Consider the following 20,999-nt stretch of genomic DNA (forward strand, 5'->3'; position numbering starts at 1 on the left):
CAACGACGGACTCCCTGCTACAAACCCAAGTTACACTTTACGGCTTGTAGCGGCGGTGGTAATGACTACAGATGAAAGACTGTCTGTCCTTTTTTTTGCACGGATCATACCACGGCTCACAATGGCTATTTGCACCTTATATTTTAGGACTTTAAAAGATTTAAATTTCTTTTTTTTCCGCTGTGGGGCTGGGGTTTAGTTCAGCGTCATAATCCGATGCAATACGAAAAGCTTTGTTCTCACTGATAGATGATCAAATAGTTTTTATATTAATCTATTTTTTAAATGCGGTTCTCCTCGACAGTGGGGAGGAGATTTTGTTTATTCAAGTAGCAAGGATACTTCTAGGGGCTGACGGGGTCTCTGTTCCGACTTCGGCACCTAAACCTTTCGGGCTAAACTCGGTAAATGTGGCTACACCGCGGGGAACCCCTGAAAGATGAGGGGTAATTAAAAATGATCGATCACCGTAAGGCATTGCAGAAGCAAGTACAGTAATACCAGGCTATTAAATGAAGACCACTGTCCTAGCTCTGGAGTCCCTGTAATGCCCATAGTCTGTCGTTCACTGCAAGACTTACAGTGCACAACAGCTTATTCAGTATTCATGTCTCCAGACACAGCAGACGTTGGAGGACTACAATTTTCCCCGGTTGATATAATAGGAAAGCCCCTTTCAGATTGAGATTTCGACCCGATTCGTGATATATATGTATATATCTTCGTATTGCATTCTTCCCGTTCTGGTAGATGGCTGGACCTGGTTTGTTGAATTGTAGTGCTAAACCACGGTTATGTCCAAGGGCTAATGTCAAAACAAAGCCCTATCATTGTTTGTGTTGGCAAGACCAGTAGGTGGTGCTATTCCCTCCTGATCTAAATTTCCAAACCCCACTATTGTCATAAAGACGGCTGTACTAGGTAGTCCTCCAGATGAGCCACAATTGAGGGCCTTACTACACAGTTATTATAAATCAAATTGTATTGTTTATAAGAGTAAGCATAAGGATCTAGTAACCTGGCTAAGTTACCTATTAACACTTCCCCTCCTATGTGTAAAGAGATACATATCCTGAGAGCGTTTGGATGAAAAGTCCCATAAAATACAAGGAAATTAAGATGAATATTAAAACAGCATCTGTGATGAACTGGTGTCTGGGTGAATCCTTGCACCCATTGCTTGCTGGGATAGGCTCCAGCTCCCCCACATCCCTGAATCAGATGAAGTGGTTAGAAAATGGATGGATTCGTTCAGCAAAATTCCTTCTTGGCCTGTGTCCCGGCCCCTTCCAAGCCAGAATTTACACACACAGGTAATACAATCTGTAATCCTGAGAGAAAACACTGCATTAGCGGTTACTGAAATACTACTTTTTATGATGAAGAGCATCCCGATTCACAGAACAATACACACATGTATATACTAAAACACAAATATCTCAAATTCATCATCCTGGGAGCAGATCCAGGCCGTTATGCGAGATGTGAAAGGCCTACACTGGCTTGACCACTAAGAATTTAGCAGTCTAGTATAGCAGGCAATTAAAAAAAAAATACCACCTCTTCAGGAGAGAAAAAAAACAAACAAAAAATCAATTTAAGCTTTTTTATTTAATAAAACTTTGGTATTAATAATTACATTCTGGTTGCAAAAAACAAACCCATTTGAATTCACTGTACGTTCCCCCAAAAACAAAGTACCACATTTTCACATGAACCTCCACTGCGAGTGAGGACTATTTACATCAATGTCCCAGATGGAATGCAGATCAAGAATCCAATTGCCTTCCTTTCTACCAAAAAAAACTATGCCTCAAAACAAATTACATTTTACAACAGGATCAAAGATTCCTCCCCCCTCAGTCACACGTTAGTGATGTTCAGACATCTCATCCCCCTGATCTCCCCACCCCCCCCCCCAAAAAAAAGCCTAACTTGTAAACACAGACATTACATCTCTTAAGATCTAGGGGTGGAACTGAAGGGAACAACAGTGTCACATCTGACAGCAGAATGCCCTGATAGATCATGAAGATCATTCATAAAAACTAAGGATGCAATGCTTTATGAGCATTTCACCACACTTCTGTGCTACTCGTTTGATTTACACATGTGCAGAACACATGTGGGTGAATTCATGGTCTTAAGGATGCAGTAAGAAAAAGGCTCAGTGCTTTGAAACACACAGAATGCATGTCAGACTAAAAAGTAAAAAATATTTCTATAAAAAGACGATTGATTTTCTGTGACTGATTGACAGAAGATATCCCTGTTTAAATGAGAGGACCCAACAGTCTTAACTATTCATTATCAACAGTTAATAGTAATTATTTCACAACAAAATATTTCTGGCAATTGTTCATTTTTAATGCTGTACAGTTGGGTACAACAATATTTCGCATTTCCAAAACAGGCTGTTGAAGGTATGGCTTGGGATTCACAGCCATAAAAGAAAAAAAAAATACATTATATATTTTGGGAAGAGCTCTAAGAAATCAAAACCCGCATACAAATAAACAAAAAAAACATCCGATTGTGGAGGTGCACAAAAATGCTTCATAAATCTGAAGTTTAGTTTTACAATTTTCCTAAAACCGTTATGTGAATCCTTTTTTCTCAGTAAACACCAAAAGGTGTTTCAGAAGCACAGTGGATGTTAGCACTGAGCACAGCTTCCAGGCACGAAGCACAACTCGGCAAATCCCCCCCTGTGGACTTCATCGAGGCACCACCTTCTCTTAACTGCTTAGAGGGACTACGGCATAGGGATTAAAACAACAAAACAACCATGTGAACACAAGCCACCAGTTTAAATAAATTAAAATACAATTCTGCACTCCTCCATTGCTTTCCTGGTGCTGTAGTGAAGCACCGGGGTGTGTGAGCAGCCCTGGGCTGGGAGAAAAGCCAGCAGAGGCCATGTGCATGCCAGAGTCGCACTCGGAGAGCGCAGACACCTCTATCTTTCAGGCAGAGCCACACGAGGCTCTTTATGATATGGCAGGGAAAAAACAAAACAACAATGTTTGTGACTGGGAGAATCTCACCCCTTTACTGTTATGTCACTGATGTGTCATTTATTTAGGAAAATAAAAGCTAGGGGGGGGGCAATCGGTGGCAATTATAAAAAAATAAAATCGCGGGAGAGGAAGGGAGAAGTTGCAGCAGAGGCTGGCGCCTGTATCTTCTGCGAGGATGTGTGGCCACAGTCCCTGGGCTGCCAACTGACCCCAGTCTAGAGTTCGTCTTTCGTTGGAGCTTCAGTTTCCGTTGAATCCTCTTCCTCCCCCTCCTCCTTCTTGTCCTCCTCTTCCTCCTCCTCGCCTTCCTCTTCATCCTCCTCCTCATCCTCCTCCGTCTCCTGCTCCTTCTTGTTCTTCTCCTCCTCCTCGCGCTGCTTTCTCTCCTCCTCTTCCTGCTTCTCCTTCATTTTCTTCTCGGGCTCCTGCAAGTTAGGAAGGAAGGACCATTTAGATCAGGTGCCCCAAGGCCAGACATCGTTCCAAGTGCAACGTTCAGACATCACACCTGAGGTGGTTTGAAGCCTCAGCCACACCATAACAGACACCTTTCTCCTAATGCTGCTTTCTTGCACAAGCTGGTGGATGTGCTCTCCTTTAGGCTACAGTCATGCAACCCTAAATCTACACTTTGGAAGAGTGCAGCTTTTCCCTGCTTCTGCCAGTATTCAATCGTAGTCAGTCACAGGCTCAGTGCGCACACTGTAGCATTCCCCAGACAGTGGCACACTCCACTATACAAAAAAAAAACACCTTCTGCTGCAGACAATATTAAAATTTCTGCAGTGTATGTTCCTAGGGTGTGATGTCACTTCTGAAACATGCTCAGTGCCACAGAACCCTCTTGCATGAGCTTCCCTCTTGTGCATCCAACTCACTTGTTTCCTCTGCCTGCAGTTTCCCAGATTTCCAAAACCCATGACCCCCAGTGTATGCTGGTTTCATTCCAGAAGGACTTCCACCTGGCTAATGAGTTACATTTCTTCCTTAGAGAAATACATTGTCAAAGCTAAACCAATTCAAAAGCCATAACTCAGCTAAAATTGTCCTTCACTAATAATGTTGGAACAAAAACCAGCAGACACTGTAATCCCAAACACTTAGGCTGGGAAACTGAGCCATCAGAGGAACTCCTTCACCTTTTCCTTGGAAGGATCTGAAGGAATCCACTCGGACAGCACAGATGGGCTTCTAGGTCAGTTGACAATGCTTTAACATTGGAATCTAAGCCTCTAAGATTTCAGACATGACATGAATGACAATTTGGAGATCAGATACTACAACTTCCAGGCTACAATTTCATTTTAAGATTCTCTGAATTTCCTGCACAATGTACCTTGGTCACTCCCCAGGTCTCTTTGCCAAACTCTTCTGCAGCTTTTTCATCGTCCGTGATCAGGAAGTTATCGAAGATGGTGCCAGATTTCACCTGTGTGCATTAGAACAGTCGTCAGCATCAACAGAAGGAACGGAGGCCCTCTCGTAAACCGTTTCAACAGCGTGCTCTCACAGATGTCTGAACAAACCTGCCACAGGTCCAGACCCAGCACCCCAATGTTGTCAAACTTGTAGATGGTGGAATCGGGGGTGTACTCGGGGTTGTCAATTTCGGGGTGGACCCAGACGCCTTTGTAGTTGGGGTTGTCAATCTGCTTTGGTTTCCACTCTCCCTGCAGCAAAATAAGGGGGATTAAAAAAAAAAAAAAGCTGTTTCTAATGCTACACACAGGAGTGAGAACACATTCACGCGGAGGCAGTCTCGGCATCACTACAAAGAGAAGGTAAGAGAAAAAGAAAAACTTTCCTGGGGAAGACAGTAGCCATGAAGAAGTTTAGCTAGAATGCAATAACCCTTTCTTTCACTTTATCTTGAGTTCCGATTGCTCCTTTTAAATTACACTGCTTATAGTAGTCCACAGCTGTATGTCCTGTCATGCACTTACCCAACCTGTTAACAGGATGGGATTCCTTCCCACAGGGCCTCACTAATAGGTTTGTGTAAAGGTATGACTCCACACTGCAGCACAACTTCAGTATTTACTCAAACGCTGGCAAGAAAGTAATGCCCCTTGAAGATGCCAGGCTTCTTTCTTGAGACCCACCCCACCCACTGAACCACCAATGGTCCAGGAGAGGTGACATCGCCCCAGCCCTTACACCCTGCTCTCCATACCTTGTACTCGGGGTTGGGGATCATGGGCGGCTCCCACTCTCCATCCATCTCCTCATCCCAGTCGTCGGGTTTCTTAGCGTCGGGATCAGGGATGTTCTCAGGCTTGTCCCAGTCCTGAAAATCGGAAGCATGCGTCAGAGAACCCGCACGGTCCCACGACCGGTAAATGGGTCACAATCAGACATCCCCTTTCATAACAAGAAGGATTGCAAAGTGCAAGAGGGAAAGAAGAGTTTCAGAGCAAATGTTTTTGCAACTCGGGCAACACTCTACAGGATGTGTATTGGTGCAGACGACACTTAGGAAGACAGACTGACAGAAGCAATTCGATTCTGATCACTGGCGGAGGGAATGCCCCAGGTGGAGGGACGAGCCCATCAGAACCATCAAGTCCACTAGGAGGAACAAGCAGAGGAGCTGCTGCAGGGGGGGCGACCGGGCACAGCGAGGGGTGAGAAGTGGGCACTGGGTAAAGGGGTGAGGATTATACCCGTCCACGGTCGTGCAGAAGTGGCCCAAGAGCGGCGTGGCTCTTACCTCAGGCTTGACATCTTCGGGGTCGTCGATCTTGGCCCGGTCGTCCCAGTCCTCGGGCTTCTTGGCGTTGGGGTCCTTGATCTTCTTGGGGGGAAGGAAGTCCCAGTCCTCCTCCAGGGAGCCCGACTCCACCTTCTCGTTGTCGATCTTCACCTCGTAGGTCTGGTCAGGCCGCAGAATCAGGGTGTACAAATGCGTCAGCTCGTCATCCTGCAGGCAGGGAGGGGAGACAGGAAAACCCACATGAAGAAACGGGAAGTCTGAGCCTCTGACCATGACTGGAGCCCAGTTGGGTTCATAGCAGTGATCCATCCAATGTACAAGCAAAATTTAAAAAATAAAATCTAGGCTAACACACAAATGTAAAATAAGGCCAATTTTTCCCCAAGAACAAGAAACAGGACCTAAGAGTGGCTTTAATGTTTAATGTTTTTGGCTTGGCAGAGGTTATTTATAGCGTACGAGTGTCTGTTTATCCTTGACAGACAAGCACATAAAGAAAAACATGTTTCCACCAATGTTCGTCGGTGGCATCGCTAGGGCACCGTTTCCATGGACACAGCTCCAAGAAGAGTAAAGAGAGGGATTAAAACTCCCGCAGAAGCTTCCCCAGCAGCAGACAGTCATACAGCAGGTTTGAAGAGGGACACGGATGACTAACCTTGCACTTGATTTCCTTCTTGATGAGGTGGTTTTTGCCCTTGTAGTTGAAGATGACGTGAACCTTCTTGGTACTGTAACCACAGATATCGGGTCCTGTGGAAACACTGAAAACTTAACATTGACCTTGAAGTACAAACGACACTCAGTTTTCTTTAGATACCACACGCACTCATCATGTCCCACTTCCTGGATTTGAACTGAGAAACAATGTCCCTCCCCCAACAGAAATATTGAATTTCAGTTCTCTTCTCAAATAGAAAAAAAACTTATACTGTTCCGGTTTGCTTGCAGTGGCTACATTTAAACACAAGGGTGTACACTCTCTCACGCTTCCTTCTACTGAAACGGGCAAGACGGGCAACGGCATGCTGGGAAGGAAAACGTGGCCGGCCGACTGACCAAACATGATGTAGTACTGCGAGTCTCCGTGCATGTCGGCCTGGTCCAGGTCGGCGGGGAACACCTTGACGTAGCCGCCGCCACAGTCGATCTTCTGCTCGTGCTTGACCGTGAACTGGACCACCAGGGTCTTGCCCTCGTTGCTGAAGGCCTTGAACTGGGAAGAGAGTGCGTAGAAGCGGGCGTCCTGACTCGTCTGCAGACCTGCAAACACAACCCGGGCATCAGAGGGGGGGCCCACCTCGTGCCAGTCTGCACAAGACCCTCTTGGCAAAAGTTAGGAGCTTTTTATCCCCCCAGCTTCGCTATTATTCTTTCACAATCGGCTTCGCTGAGAATGCTGCCACTTTCATTGTAAACCAAGATTCGTCCTTCATTCATTTTCAAGAGCAGAAGAAGACACATGTCCCAAGGAGAGTCTGACAGTTATAACTCAATGTGGTTTGGATGAATCCACTGTTAAAGACCAAGAGGATAAGGTGAGTCAAGCATTGCTGCTTAGATCAGCCAATCACGAGAGAACATTAAGTAATGTTTTTTTTAGAGCTCAGACAATCATCTGTACTTCATTTACTAATGAATTCAGTTTTGTTTGCCTTTATTTGCAGTGTCACAAAGCAAGTTCTATCCTCCAATGATTCCCCCCCCCATTAAAAACTCATTGTTTCTGAAGTGAGAAATCAAATGGGCCACATTCTTAATCAGACTAAAACCACCTGTCCCCTCTAGAAGGTGTACAACAAAGTTGGGGGGAAGCCACCCTAAAAGCTAAATGATTGTGTGAGTGGGTGTCTGGATCACCCTGTCCAAACATGTTCTTGATTTAGTACTGGGGCTTCCAATGAGAAAAGGCCGGATGAGACCCTGGGATCAATCAGGGACTAGCAACGAAATAGCCTCCACTCATTTGTGCCGAACGCCAACTCACCTTTGTCCTTCTCTGCGTCGCCATAGAACTTTCCTGCAGTCAGTTTCCACTCTCCGTAGTCGGACTTGTGCTTGGACTCCACCCAGTGGGTCTTCCAGGCATCTGGAAAGCGAAGGGACATTTTAGAACGTTGCCGGACACAGGCAACCCTGGGATCTCAGGAGGAGAGAGGATTCCATGAGAGCTACTGTACATGGTCTTTCTTGGGGAAGGTGAGGAATTAAGCAACAATAAATGAAATAATGAGTTTCTCCACTCTGTTTCTCCACTGTGCTTGAGAGAAACTCACTCAGACCGAACAGGCTTGTCCTGCTCATTTCCTTCCTTTGTTTATGGCAGACCGATACAGTGGTGATACCAATTATCACCAGCCTCAGCTGTGCACCAGAGCAGCCTGTTTCACTATGATAATAATCATTTTTACACTTATATAGCGCTTTTCTGTACACTCCTCTCAAAGCACTTTACAGGTCATGGGGTCTCCCCTCCACCACCACCAGTGCGTAACGCCCACTTGGGTGATGCGACAGTAGCCAAAGTCCACTCCACATACATCAGCTACAAGAGGGGAGGAGAGCAGAGTATTTAAGTGCTATTATTCTAGGATTTTTTCAAACTATTCTATTTAACAAGTAATGGGTTTATTCCATGCTGAAAAAAGAAGAAAGAACACACAACGTTTCAGCCGTGGAGTCTTCTTCATGGGGGGACACCTGAAGAAGGCTCCACGGCCGAAACGTTGTGTTTTCTTTCTTCTCTCTTCAGCGTGGAATAAACCCATTACTTGTCCCTTTGCAGCCTACGCATGCTGACGCAGCTCCCCACCTGAACTACTATTCTATTTAACTGCTACTATCCTACAATTTCGGACATTTGTTACACAGCTGCAATGGGCCTTATTGTGGATCAATTTAAAAACACAGCAAGCGCAGGAATTCCGTCTCCCTGACCGAAGGATACGCAAAATAAGACCACGCAGCGAGTCTGGTTTCTGCAGGTCGGGCAGTTTTTGCGATAACGAGAACGAGGTGACTTCAGCATTGGTCAGACTTCCGGGTGCATCTCGTGCTGGGTTTGCTGCCTACGACCGCCCTGTGCTGGAAGTTTCTATCAGCGCCGCACGAGGTCCCTTTCCCACCCCGCTTTCCTTCGTTTGAACTGTCGGCACAGCTCTAATCCCACACACACACACCTCACGCGTCTGGATCTGCGTGCCACCGTGCAAAACGCCATGCCCGTCCGGTTCGGCACCTACTCCAATGACTGCGACGGCGCTTTCGCTTTTAAATCCTTGAAGTTTCAGTTTCACCCTCCAAACTGGGGGAAGCCAAAGTGGAGCCGTTTCTGTTCAACTTCGGTACAACTCTTTTTTTTTTAAAACTTGGTAATTAATGCGTTACCCGATATCTGCTAATACGCCGACTATCGTCGTTAACGAGCGTGTGGTTATTTTTTTGCATCCTTAGAAATGAATTCCGTTTCGATTTCCTGATTTGGGCAAATGCTGGTCACATGTCTTAAGGGGAAAGAGAACTCACTTAATTTACACGAAATCTGCACCGCAAAAGACTTTTTTTTTAACCAAGAGGAAGTTCTTACAGGCGGCTGTCCCGAGTATTTGCATTCGAGCATCTACATAATAATCGGACAATACCTTAATCCAAACGACTGTCATTGACTTGCACTGTGCGAATCGAATATTTTCATCGCATACCACAACACCTAAATGCTGATTAAATATAAACCATTTTAGCTGGCTAGTGATCAAAAGCAACACTACATAAATGCGTTATATTACATCGAGCTTTTGAATTCAGGTTAAAAAAAAATCATGAAATAGTTCTACCCAGAATATTCACATCACAGTTAATTGAATCCCCCCCAAACTACGGAAGTCTTAGAAATATTACATTTTTTATATCATTATATTTTTGTTCCCGATAACGAATAGTCGCATTTTGTGAAAGGTCATGCATTTACTTTGGCAATGTATACACGTACACGCACTCGAGAAAACAGCTCACAGGACGTGAAACGGTTTCATTTTTAAAAAACTTGACACAGATGATTAAAACTACTAAAAACTACTTAAAAATCTACTACTTTTTTTTTACCTCCATCGAGAAATTGCTCTTTGAAATAAATTTCAGCATCGACGGTGATCGCCGCCAGCAACAGCGAAGACAGTAGCCCAGAAAACAGCATGCTTGCACCCCCACGACCCGATGCCCAAGAAACCTCTGCCTGCCTGCTCAGTCTGCCCAGGGTTTTTATTGAGAGTAACCTGGGAATTTCTGACTGCTATTCCTGAACAGATGGCTGCCGCTGATTGGCCCAAGCCTGGCCAATGAGGTGAGACCACGAGTTATTCCTAGGAAGTCGTCGGATGACGCCACCCCGCGCTTTGGCGCAGGCGCAGGACGGCCACGCTGAAAACAATCAACGGTCACTGGAGAAATAGACACCCGGGACCACAGAGCGGAAAATATGTATCTTTGCGTTTTATTTTGGGGGATTGTGTTTCATCGGGGAAAAAAAAATTGGACTATTCTCTTTTTGGACTTAGTTTGAAAAAAAAACGCTAGGAACTGGTGTATTTATTATTAGTTTGCTTTAATAAATTAAAATAAAAAACGTATTCAGTGAAACAATTCATGATTTTTTAGTACTTTGCCTCACATTTTAAAAATATTTCATCATAGAATAGTAGAAATTAAGTAGAATTAAGCAGTAGATGTAAAGTATGCATTACTTAGCTGGAAATCTTTTACATTATGTTTTTCTAACATTTACTCTGTTCTCCCCACTGAGAGCTGGTGTGTGGGGAGCGTACTGGTGCATTATGGCTGCCTTTGTATGAACCAGGTGGGGCTGCACACTGGTGGTGGTGGAGGGGATCCCCATTACCTGTAAAGCGCTTTGAGTGGAGTGTCCAGAAAAGCGCTGTATAAGTGTAAGCAACTATTATTGTCTAGAACTCTGACACATTTTGGTTAATACTATAGTAAAGTCACTAAAAGGAAACGGTGCTATATTATTTGGTATGCAGACTACATTTTGAATTGGAATGGCTTTATTGAGTTTATTTGGAATAGAGTACAGCCGTTTACTGCCATTACATGCCCTTAGTTAATAAATCAACGAGATCCGCAGCCAGGATACATTTTAACCACGTCTGTCAACAGTCCACGCGAATCGGCCACTCAGGCTCGGACAGCACAAGATTGGGACGGGTTTGATTTACAACTCAGTCCACTTCTGAGTCTTCTTTCCCTCTGCCTGCAGCCTTTGAACGGAACAAGATCAAAGGAGACAGTGCCATGCAATTAAATATAACTTGTGTACACAGCTTGAACGCCATGCATGGAGTGTTAACAGTAGATGGTTTTATATGGTTTAATTGCGCAGCGCCCGAAATGTCTCACCAGAGGAGCATTTAAACTGCCTTGTACTTGAGGCTTGAGCTGCGACTCTTGGAGACCTCATTTAACCACATTCAAGCTCGCTGGCGTTTTCTGTGCGGGTCCAGTAAAACCTTGGTGCAGAAAGCCATATGAGTAAGATCTTTTTTTTTCTTAAAACGGGGCATAAAACCAGCGAGCGCTGGTGATTATCTCAAAAATGAAAGCGTGAAACCCCCAGCACGTCTCTGTGGTTTTTCAGACTGAAGAATACACTTCCTCTCAGGCCAACGGAGAGAATGATGGTGATGATAAAACAATACGAATAGTGCTGACATACCTTCTATTCCCATCCTACAGAGGTGCTTGCTTATTCCTGCTAAAGATCATTGCAGCCTGGGGTTTATCCCTGAAGCATGGGGTGAAAAACACGTCTGGACGCCAGTGCATAGCAGCGAACTTTATTTATTTATTCAGGATGACTTAAAAGCATTCGCAGCAGAAGTGCAAAAACACGACCCCAAAGATTGCAAAGGCTTTTCACATTTGATAGCCTCAGACCCGACAGCGCAGCGCAGTGCAGTAGGAGGTCGTGCTCACTGCATCCATTGTAACACTGTAGCATCAGGGCTAAATTATTTCTAAAGGTATTACAGCTAAACTCTTCTTGTCTCTTCTCTGGCTGCGCCTGCCAAGATGATTGGAGGCATCGTTCAGTAGTGAACGGCTTGAACTGGATCAGAAACCAGCTTTTACCATTTAAGTATTTTAAATAAAACGGCACATATTAGTTATCAGTTTATTTATTAGTTATTAAGGTTCACAACACAGGACACTGCGTTCAGTGGCTGTTCGGAAGCCGTTTTTACACGGTTTCTTCTGCTTTAGCTTTAACATGATATTGCAAGGAAAATTACAGATGTTTCTGCACCCTGGCGCCTCCACACACGTGCCCTTGTGCCTATTTCAAGCAAATCTGCAGCGGGCTGCGCACTCTCGTGTCTTGGACGATGAGCGTCAACCAACCGACTGAGACAGGGACAGCAAAAAGACACAGAAGCTCGAAAAAAAGAATTAAAAAATAAAACCAGCACAGGAATTTCCGCAACGTCCAGTTTCGTACTTGTCTGTTCGGCTCTCAGGCGTCACTTGACGGACAGCTCTTGCAATTACTGTGATTACTGTGAAATCAAGTGATGAAAATGTCTCAATGGAGGGAAGATTGAGTAGTAATTCATTAACCTTTCATGGTATAACCCTAACAGGCTGCAGGACGTCTGAAATGACAGATTCACTTTTATTTCTGCAGCGGTGCAAGTGCGCTCTCTCGCTTCACGCTGGCAATGAACTGCAGCCCGTCAGTGGGGTCTCCGTGACGCTGGGCTGCTCTGGACTGGGAATCTACAACCCTGCCACTGGCTGCTCTCCTCCCCTCCGTGCCTTTGCCCTGCCGAGTCACCGCCCTGTCCGTTTGTTTCAAACTGCGGACTCCCTCCACATCCTCCCCCGCTTCCTGTTCCCAGAGTCCTCCTGTTTCCGCTAACGTTGCGCCCCCCCCCCACCCACCTCTGCCTCTCATTCCTCTGGCGTTTAGCATCCTGGAGGCCAAACTCTGTTTTGGCTGCCGGTCACCAAGAGCCAATGACCGAACTCATAGAAAGACAAATTCATAACTGGACAAGAAAAACCGTCATATCAACCGATTGAAAAAAAAATACATAAACGCAACTATAGGACACATACATGTATAGAGACCACAAGTAAATTTATTATCCCCCAAATTAGCATTGTTCCCAGGATGTTCCCTCTGCAATATTAGAGTGGTGTGCACCACACCCACTTGTAAAGATCCTGTAGGCTGACTGGGAGGGAATTCTTGAGGCTAATATTGATTCCAGACATGACACTGTAATGTCTTTTATTTCCTTAGGTTTCAATTTCACTTTGCAGCCCTGGCCAAAATCGAAATCGACAGGCGCATTTCCATCACTGTATCCCAGAACTGCTGCAGGGGGGATGTTTGGGCATTTGTAAGCCATCCACACAAACTGTGGGACCGCCACCCTGTGCCTATCTTCTGGGATCCATTTCTCTGTCTCGTAAGGAAGAACACCACTGACAACATGGCAGCTGGCATCCAGTTTCTTTGCAATCTCTTCCTCCTTCTCACTCCACTGCTTCTGGTTGAAGCCGCGAGGCTGGGGTGGAGCATTGGACACAGTGAAGGTAGCACTTTTACTGGAGGGGCTGGCCATGAAGCTGTTCGGAACTAAATGCCCTCTGGTGTAATACATGTTGTAGTACTTCATCTGATAATCAATTTCCACAGGCTGGCTGTCCCGAACCTTCGGGTCATTTTTGACATTTTCGGTGATTTTTTCCATGTTGTCTCCTTTCGTGTGGTTTACAAGCTGAAACGAACACAAGACACGCGACACAAGAGCTGATTAAGAGGGAGAAGAATAAAAAAGCACAAAACATCGCTCAGCCTAGTTTATTAAAAAACCCGGTGCCTTTTTCGAAAAGAGAAGAGTAGGGGTGTTGCCCTGGTGTCTTGGACTAATGTTCCCCTGGCCTTTACCAATTTTGCCCTCCTAATAACCCCCATCTCTGAACTGGCTTCATCACTGTTCTCCTCCCACTGAGAGCTGGTATGTGGTGGGCATACTGGCCCAATATGGCTGCCATCCAGGGGGTAACATTGGTGCTGGTGGAGGGGAGTCCCTATTACCTGTAAAGCACTTTGAACAGAGTGTCCAGAAAAGTGCTAAATAAGTGTAAGGATATTATTATTATTACATCAAGCCCAGAACTGCCCCTTTAAGTTAGAAAGGAGGAAGGTGTGAACATGTGATGCTGAGTCATGCTGCTGTTGTCAGAATCTCCCTGCATCTTCACAGAAGAAGATGGTCTTTCATCCCTCACTTTGGGGCCAGAAAGAAATGCTCTCTGGAATCCCTTAAACTAGTGTTTCCTTTCCACTACTGCTGCTGCCAATTCCTTTTCCAGCTGAGGTCTCGATGTTGAATTTGCACCCCAGCTTGGACTAATAATTGACTCGTTAAACATAATAGCGACTTTTAAATTTGTGCCAATAATGTGAAAACTGCAAACTTTGAGGGAGAGGGAACATGATTTAAAAATTCAAATCAATCACATTATTAGCTTCATAAATTCTTCAATGACACCACCGAATGTCCAGTTAGGATTTCACTGGGATCATGCGGGCCAGAAACAAGAGGTTTTGGATTCACTGGTATATTGAAATGGTGTATTATTTATATCAAGTGGGTTATTTGTTAAATAAAATTGAAAATATGACCCTCTGATTGTGTTTAGGGTAAAAGGTCACTATGCAAAAACATACAAAGTGCTGCAGAATTATCATACTACTGCTGTTGCTGCATTTCTCTCAATGCAAATCACAGCTGTGATTTGCAATAATGCACATGCAAAAAAAAAATTGCTAAGATAATTTTTCCCACAACCCTTTCTCCCACCCCACCTCCAACTCAGTCATCCCCAGTGGCGCCTCCCAGTGCTCCCCTTGTGGCTGTATGTGTGGTTTCACCTAGCAATCTTCAAAAACTGCTCAGGCTGCACCATGCAGACCAGAAGAGAACAGCTACAGGGGAGTCCATTACAGAGCACACAAACTCACAAAAGGCACAGTTTTCTGATGCCAATTAACCTTGATGGTGTCTCTCTGTTCCTTGAGACTAAGCCAGAGCACCTGGTGGCTGCCTACACAGTAACAGGACAGACCAGCTCCATACAGAAGGTGCCACAGACTGTAATTGGACCCAGGAGCTGTGATACAGCAATGCTGAAATGAAGCAATACACAGCTTACAACACCAGAAAAAAAAACAGGATATATTCAACAGAAAAGAAAAAAGTAAATATCAATTCATATATTGAACAAAGAAATAAAATAGGTAATTCCAAATAAAATCAGTCACACTAATAAACGATATACTACTCCACTATTGGAATTCAAAACATGCTCACATGCAATTATTTTCACACTGACAAGCGAATAGGCGTAGAGACCTCACCCAACCGTAAGATTAAAATTGGAAGACTGACCTGTGGCTCGTACTTCCAGTTTTTTTCGGTGGTCTCGGAAGATGTATCATTGGGGTCCTTATAGTTGTACAAGGAGGCGGAGTAGAGCGGTATTCGCCTTGTTTTGTCGTAGAGAGAGGCGAAATAAATTCTATTCCTAAACGTCTGGCACACTCTCGCATAATTTTGACTATTAAACCCAGCCGGTTCCTCCTTTTCATAAAATAATTTCCTGCAGTTAGAATTTTTGAATGAATCTACAACCGTACCCCTTACTGTCTGCTGGGCGAGGAAAGCACTCAACAGAAATAGCAGATACGCAAGATGCATGGCTCTTGCTGCAGTCGACTGTATAAAACCCTGATCGCTTCTTATCGCTTCTGACAGCTCCTGGCTTCTGCGTCTTCTCTAGTGATCCCACGACTTCCTGGACATGCATTTTCAAATAAAATAGTTTCCGTAAAGTAAACCATGTGATTTACAGGAATAGATTTTTTTGAACTATCGGATATTAATTAAGTTATATATTTCTACTTCCTGGACATGCATTTTCAAATAAGATAGCTTCCGTAAAGTAAACCATGTTGACTTACAGGTATAGATTTTTTTAACTATCAGATATTAAGTTATATATTTATAGATTTTGACTTTTTTGACAATTTTGACAATTAACGATTGAGCTTTTCTGCCAACTGCTGAAATTAACGATTGAGACAGGCCTCCCTAATGACAACCATTGGCTGTGATTATTTGTGTGAATTGATTGTGTGCTGTCAATTAACGTGGATTTTAATTAAGGTATTTCATATTACGATATACAGGACGTGTGGGCTGGGTGTCTCTTGAGTCATTATAATATCCCAGTTTATTCCAAAGGGGAGAGGATTTGGTTGTACCTTCATGTGATGTCATCGGGTAAAGGGTACAAAATTACCTTCAAGTAGGCATCTGAAAATTACCTTCTCTGCTCAGGACACATCGGATTAAGTTTGTCCTTCACGCACTCCGTAGGACTCCGACGCGCTGTAATAACGTCACTAAAATGGGCGAGATAGACGCCTTATCCATGGATACAGACGCTGCCTTGTCTGAACTTGCATGTTTCGGTTTTGGCGTGTCTGAAAAGTGAGCGAAATATGCTAAAATGTTCTGTAGTTCCCTGCAAACAAAAAAATACGTCGCTAATTTGAAGTTTGGTCTCTGAAGACGGGGTGTGTAGGAATTACGATTACCAAGTAACTCGGTAGATTCTGCTACCGCTCTGAAAATTAAACATAGCCGGATACCAGAAGTATGATAATAGAACTAATGTTACAGTTTTTGTGACGTGAACTGTTAATTCTTACAAAAATCGTGGCTTATTCTATGGGGATGCTTGCTTTGTTGTAGATGACGAGTCTAAAACAGATGAAAGTACAGTATAAACGCCGCACATACAGCTGTTTGAAGTCCTGAAACGTGTTGACGGTAGTTTGGAACCAGGCTGTCTCTACAGCAGCAAAAATGTGTCCCTGTGTGAACGACTGTCGGCGTATTTCAAATCTCAGCATATGTTCTGTGCGTCTGTAAGTGTCTTTTTTCTTCACGACTGCCTGATTGCTGGTGGCACTGTCGCTGCAGAAGGCCGTGCTTATGTGGAAGCGCAGTGACACTCGGAGCTCGGCGCTGGCCAGAGCTCAGGCACAGCTGTCGGGCCAGCGGGTGTACAGCGCGCCCAGGGATACCAAGGATGAGCTCCAGGTATTTTCATTATTTTCCCCACGTAAAGAAAATAAAAGCAGGAGCAAACCTAAAATGAGTGTGTCGTTTAGGTTCTTAAAAATAATGTTGGGGGTGGGGGGGACTTTCAGCAAATAATAGAACCAGACTTATAGACTGTAACACCTCTGTTTCACTCTGCAGGAATACATGGACACACTCATGAAAAAAACGAGCTCTTTGAAAGAGCAACACACGCTCTTCCAGGACCTCAGCGATGTCTCCATCGATGACGCCGAGAGTGAAACAAAAGAAAACGCAGCTGGAGCGCAGGAGCTCGAAAGGCCGGCGGGCGCCAGCAGGTTTTTGAAGAAAGCCCCGCAGTCCGTCAGGAGCAGTCAGTCCCCCACGCCGAGCAAGGCCTCCGCGCAGGCGAAATGGCACGAGCGCGGCGGGGCTGGGTCATCGCAGAGCGCAGCGCTCAACCGACTGGCGCTGATCGAGAGCCGGATCAGGAACCGCAAGCTGGCCAGGGATCGCCCGGACTCCGATAAAGACGTGCTGACTTCGGAGGAGAAGCCCCTTTCTGGCCAGTCCAGCAGTGAGCTCAGTGGCCGGGGCAGCAGGTTTCTGAAGACGAAAGCGCCCCTGTCTGACAGCGCAAACCTGCGGAGCGTCCCGGGCCCTCCTGCGCTCAGGAGGGTTGGTAGATCTGTCAGCCTGGACAGCGACGAGGAGGACATGAAGAAGCTTCTCGGGGGTTCTCCCGAAGCACCCAAGGTAAAGATCACAAAGGATTCCTGGCTGCCTTCCCAGGAGAGTCCTTCTTCAGTCAGAAAGGTACATGTTCCACTGGAATTTGACCTGCCTCCATGCAAATATTGGTTTGTTTATTGACTTTGTGCTTAAGTGACAACTGAATATCCTGGAGCAGTGTGTGCTTCTTGAACAAGTCTCGCATAGTAAAAAAAAAAGGAAGTTTCCAGTGTGTCACATAGTGAATTATAAGTTTAATAGAGCATCCCAGGCTTTATTATTGTAAAATCAGTGTATTGCTGTTTGAAGGTATGGAGAAATGAATAAGGACAAATCTTAGAAAAATCTTTAAATATTCCACGTCTTCCTCGCCTGCCCTGACTCTTTGTATTCCTGCCTTTTCCTTCAGTCTTTCCTGAAGAGCAATCGACCAGTCCTACCGTTGTCGCCCTCCTCCCCTGGCAGAAAGACCCTGTTCGCAGGCCTGTCCCGTTCCCCCTCCCCGCCAAGCCGGGGATCCCCAAGACCGGCCGGCTTTAGGGCCCAGCTGCGGAGCCCCTCCCGCTCCCTGTCACGCTCCTCTGTGGGGGTGGTGTCCGGAGCCCCCTCCCCTTCACCCCCGAGTGGGCCCACCCCTCGCCGAGCCGGCTCGCCCCGATCCGGGTTCCCGAGGCGCTCCTTGTCGTCTCTGTCCGCGAGGAGTGAGGCCAGGTCCTTGGATGAGCTCTTCCCAGATGCATCAGAATCCGATGACGCGATCAGTGAGAAGAGCAAAGAATCGGATGGTGAGACTGACCACTAAGACTATTCTGGTGGAGAGCAAAAAATTAACTGTTAAAGAAAGGACTGCTTGTTCTGAGCAGCTCCCAAGCAGGAGTGTTATTCAAATGCCGGTTAGAACCATGGGTCATGAATTTCTGTTCATAGAAGCTGTTTTTGCAGGAAAAAAAATGTTCTTTTTACTAGGTTTGTACTTGTCGGTATTTTGTAAAAGCATCTTGGATGTGAAAATAAGACAATAATCCTGTGGGGCTATCTTCTAGATTTCAGGATGAATATCCTGACCTTGGATGACCTTGTTCCAGCAACTTTAGGAGAACCTGAGAAACCAGAAGAAAAGAAAGAGAAGAAGGTAGTTCTGTATTTATTTAGAGCAGATTGTGTCCATGTGCTTACAGCCAAAGAACTCTTTTATAATCCTTTTGTTTATATTTTTAGACTGGGAGGAGAAATACCAAAGACAAGAAGACTGAATTCTCTCAAGCTGTGAATATAAGGCTTGTTGATGAACCTTCGAACACAGTTGAAACTCCACCTACAGAGGTGAATGCTGAGTATGAGAGCGATTTTGAAAGTGAGATCAAAACAGAGACTGAAAAGAGCATTAGTGAAATTTCTGAGCGTCTTGGGGATGCGTCTGTGGCCAGTGAAGTTCAGGAAGACAGTTCTGAAAGATCACAACAGGAAGACTGGACTCAGGGTTCTGGAAGTCCGTCTGAGATGGATACGAGAATGGAACAATCCTTTTCTTCCTCCTTCTCCTCCCCCGCTCCTCAGTCTGAAGTGGACAGAAAGAAAGCTGATCTCTCCTGCAGGCAGGGTGTATATTCAAGATCATCTGCCTCTTCCCCCTCTGCATCTGGCTCTGGGACGCTCACCCCACCCCATGAAACACAGTCACCCCACCAACGCAAGGCAGTGAAGGAGACTGCTGTCCAGACACAGTTCGATGGGCTGTCCTACAGCTGGTCTAACGGTTTGTAAAAGTGACTATTTATAGCACTTTTTAAACCTTAAGAAGCAGTGAATGGAAACTAGCATACAGGTGACAGTGAACTGTATTCCTTTATAATTCACAATTATCAACTAAACCTTATACTTTGTTTTTAAGGAATGGCAGTTTTGGGCCCTTCTATAGGAACGTCTCATCTAGATCCCACTCCTGTTGCAAGCCATGTTGTTAGTGCCGATGCCATTGAAGGTAACATTCCCGCTTGAAGAAATGAAATTCCTAACGGATAAAGTGTCACTCCAGTAAGCGGTAGTGTCCTGTTAAACATGTTAGCTTCCATTAGGCAAAATACTATACATTCTGCAAAGAAAGTTTCCTTTAACTAGAGTTGATAATTTTACATTTTAATTTTCTCAATAGGCATTTATTTCTGTCATCTCTTTAGTTTCTTTCAAGTGACAGAAGGGTTTTGAAGTATAGCAGTTTGGGATTTCTGTTCCTAGAAAGGTAGATTAACACATTAGGAAGAATATGACTGGGTGAAAAATACATCTAACGTCTTAAAACATATACAGGACTAGTATTCTAGTTGTTTTTTTGCAACAAGAAAGATTGCCTTTTTTTTCCCCCAAGCTCTCACAGCGTACAGTCCAGCTGTGTTTGCCCTGAATGATATGCTGAAACAGCAGCTAGCCCTCACCAGACAATTCATAGATAACACCAGGCATCTTCACACATCTCTGCTTCAGTCCCTGGGACCTGCACGCTACCGCTATACAACTCTAGAGGATACCAAAGAGGTAATCATTGTTAATTCTGCCACTTGCTATTCATGATATCAGGAATACAGGTAGAGATCTAATACTTTAACTTAGTATAGTAAAATCCTTTATTTTGCGATTTTCAGCTGTAAATTGGAAGATTTCACCAGCTGAAATGTAGACCGTTTTAGAAATCAATACTGTACTTTTACAGAAGCTTACTAATTATTACTAATACAATTAATATAGAAGGAATTGTTTTTTTAATAATAAAATTCAGTTAAATTGTTCTGTTAAGAGCTGGAAATTTAATACTTATTAAAAAAAAATAAATTTCCTTAGCTTAAAGTTATGAAGCATTGAGGGCCGGATCATGGGTAATTTAATCAAATACTCATTGTCTGCATTTGTTTTGAAGTTCATACAGAGTCACAAGTCTCCTCCATTGACTGTTGAACAGGCCCTGGAAGAGGTGCTCCAGGAGATGAGAGAGTATCATTACCTCTGATCTGCAGAACTGTAGAAAATGACATCCTGGAATTTTACCAACAGACTGAGTACAAAACATGATGTGAGATTAACTCAAATTGCCTTAATAAAAATTATAAATGTTGGCAGGTTCAACTCTTGCAATGTAATGTAAGTTGTCTGGGAGCTCAATGTAAACAAATGAGTAATTAACCACAATCAAATCAACCTGCTTTGTAATTTAAAATTGTGAAACGTACTGTACACTTAAATAAGCATTTGCTTTACTCTATTAGAAATATTTTTGTATAAATAAGCTTTGTATCAAGTTTATTGGCTTTAAAAAAATGGCAAAAATTACCATCAGATCTGCCAAGTGGCATTGTTTTCATTGTC

General features: G+C 44.4%; 3 protein-coding genes across 3 annotated transcripts; 1 reads left to right on the forward strand and 2 right to left on the reverse strand.

The window, feature by feature from the left end:
- Positions 1 to 1,592: 1,592 nt before the first annotated feature.
- On the reverse strand, positions 1,593 to 9,996 carry LOC148813866 (calreticulin-like). Its single transcript, XM_088907466.1, has 9 exons — positions 9,835 to 9,996; positions 7,721 to 7,822; positions 6,793 to 6,996; positions 6,392 to 6,486; positions 5,731 to 5,940; positions 5,194 to 5,307; positions 4,547 to 4,690; positions 4,357 to 4,449; positions 1,593 to 3,445 (listed from the first exon to the last, which is right to left on the reverse strand). Exons 1-9 carry the CDS (start codon positions 9,923 to 9,925, stop codon positions 3,236 to 3,238), a joined length of 1,263 nt encoding a protein of 420 aa, XP_088763592.1. The 5' UTR covers positions 9,926 to 9,996; the 3' UTR covers positions 1,593 to 3,235.
- A 2,871-nt stretch (positions 9,997 to 12,867) lies between these two features.
- Positions 12,868 to 15,587, reverse strand: LOC148813867 (endonuclease domain-containing 1 protein-like). Its single transcript, XM_088907741.1, has 2 exons — positions 15,210 to 15,587; positions 12,868 to 13,532 (listed from the first exon to the last, which is right to left on the reverse strand). Exons 1-2 carry the CDS (start codon positions 15,516 to 15,518, stop codon positions 12,903 to 12,905), a joined length of 939 nt encoding a protein of 312 aa, XP_088763867.1. The 5' UTR covers positions 15,519 to 15,587; the 3' UTR covers positions 12,868 to 12,902.
- Positions 15,588 to 16,240: 653 nt separating this feature from the next.
- On the forward strand, positions 16,241 to 20,747 carry c28h19orf44 (chromosome 28 C19orf44 homolog). Its single transcript, XM_088907938.1, has 8 exons — positions 16,241 to 16,928; positions 17,091 to 17,666; positions 18,052 to 18,427; positions 18,686 to 18,774; positions 18,861 to 19,398; positions 19,534 to 19,623; positions 20,008 to 20,174; positions 20,554 to 20,747. Exons 1-8 carry the CDS (start codon positions 16,821 to 16,823, stop codon positions 20,641 to 20,643), a joined length of 2,034 nt encoding a protein of 677 aa, XP_088764064.1. The 5' UTR covers positions 16,241 to 16,820; the 3' UTR covers positions 20,644 to 20,747.
- Positions 20,748 to 20,999: the final 252 nt, after the last annotated feature.

This window comes from Atractosteus spatula, chromosome 28 (genome assembly GCF_055471065.1).
Source record: "Atractosteus spatula isolate fAtrSpa1 chromosome 28, fAtrSpa1.hap1, whole genome shotgun sequence".
Lineage (NCBI taxonomy): Eukaryota > Metazoa > Chordata > Actinopteri > Semionotiformes > Lepisosteidae > Atractosteus > Atractosteus spatula.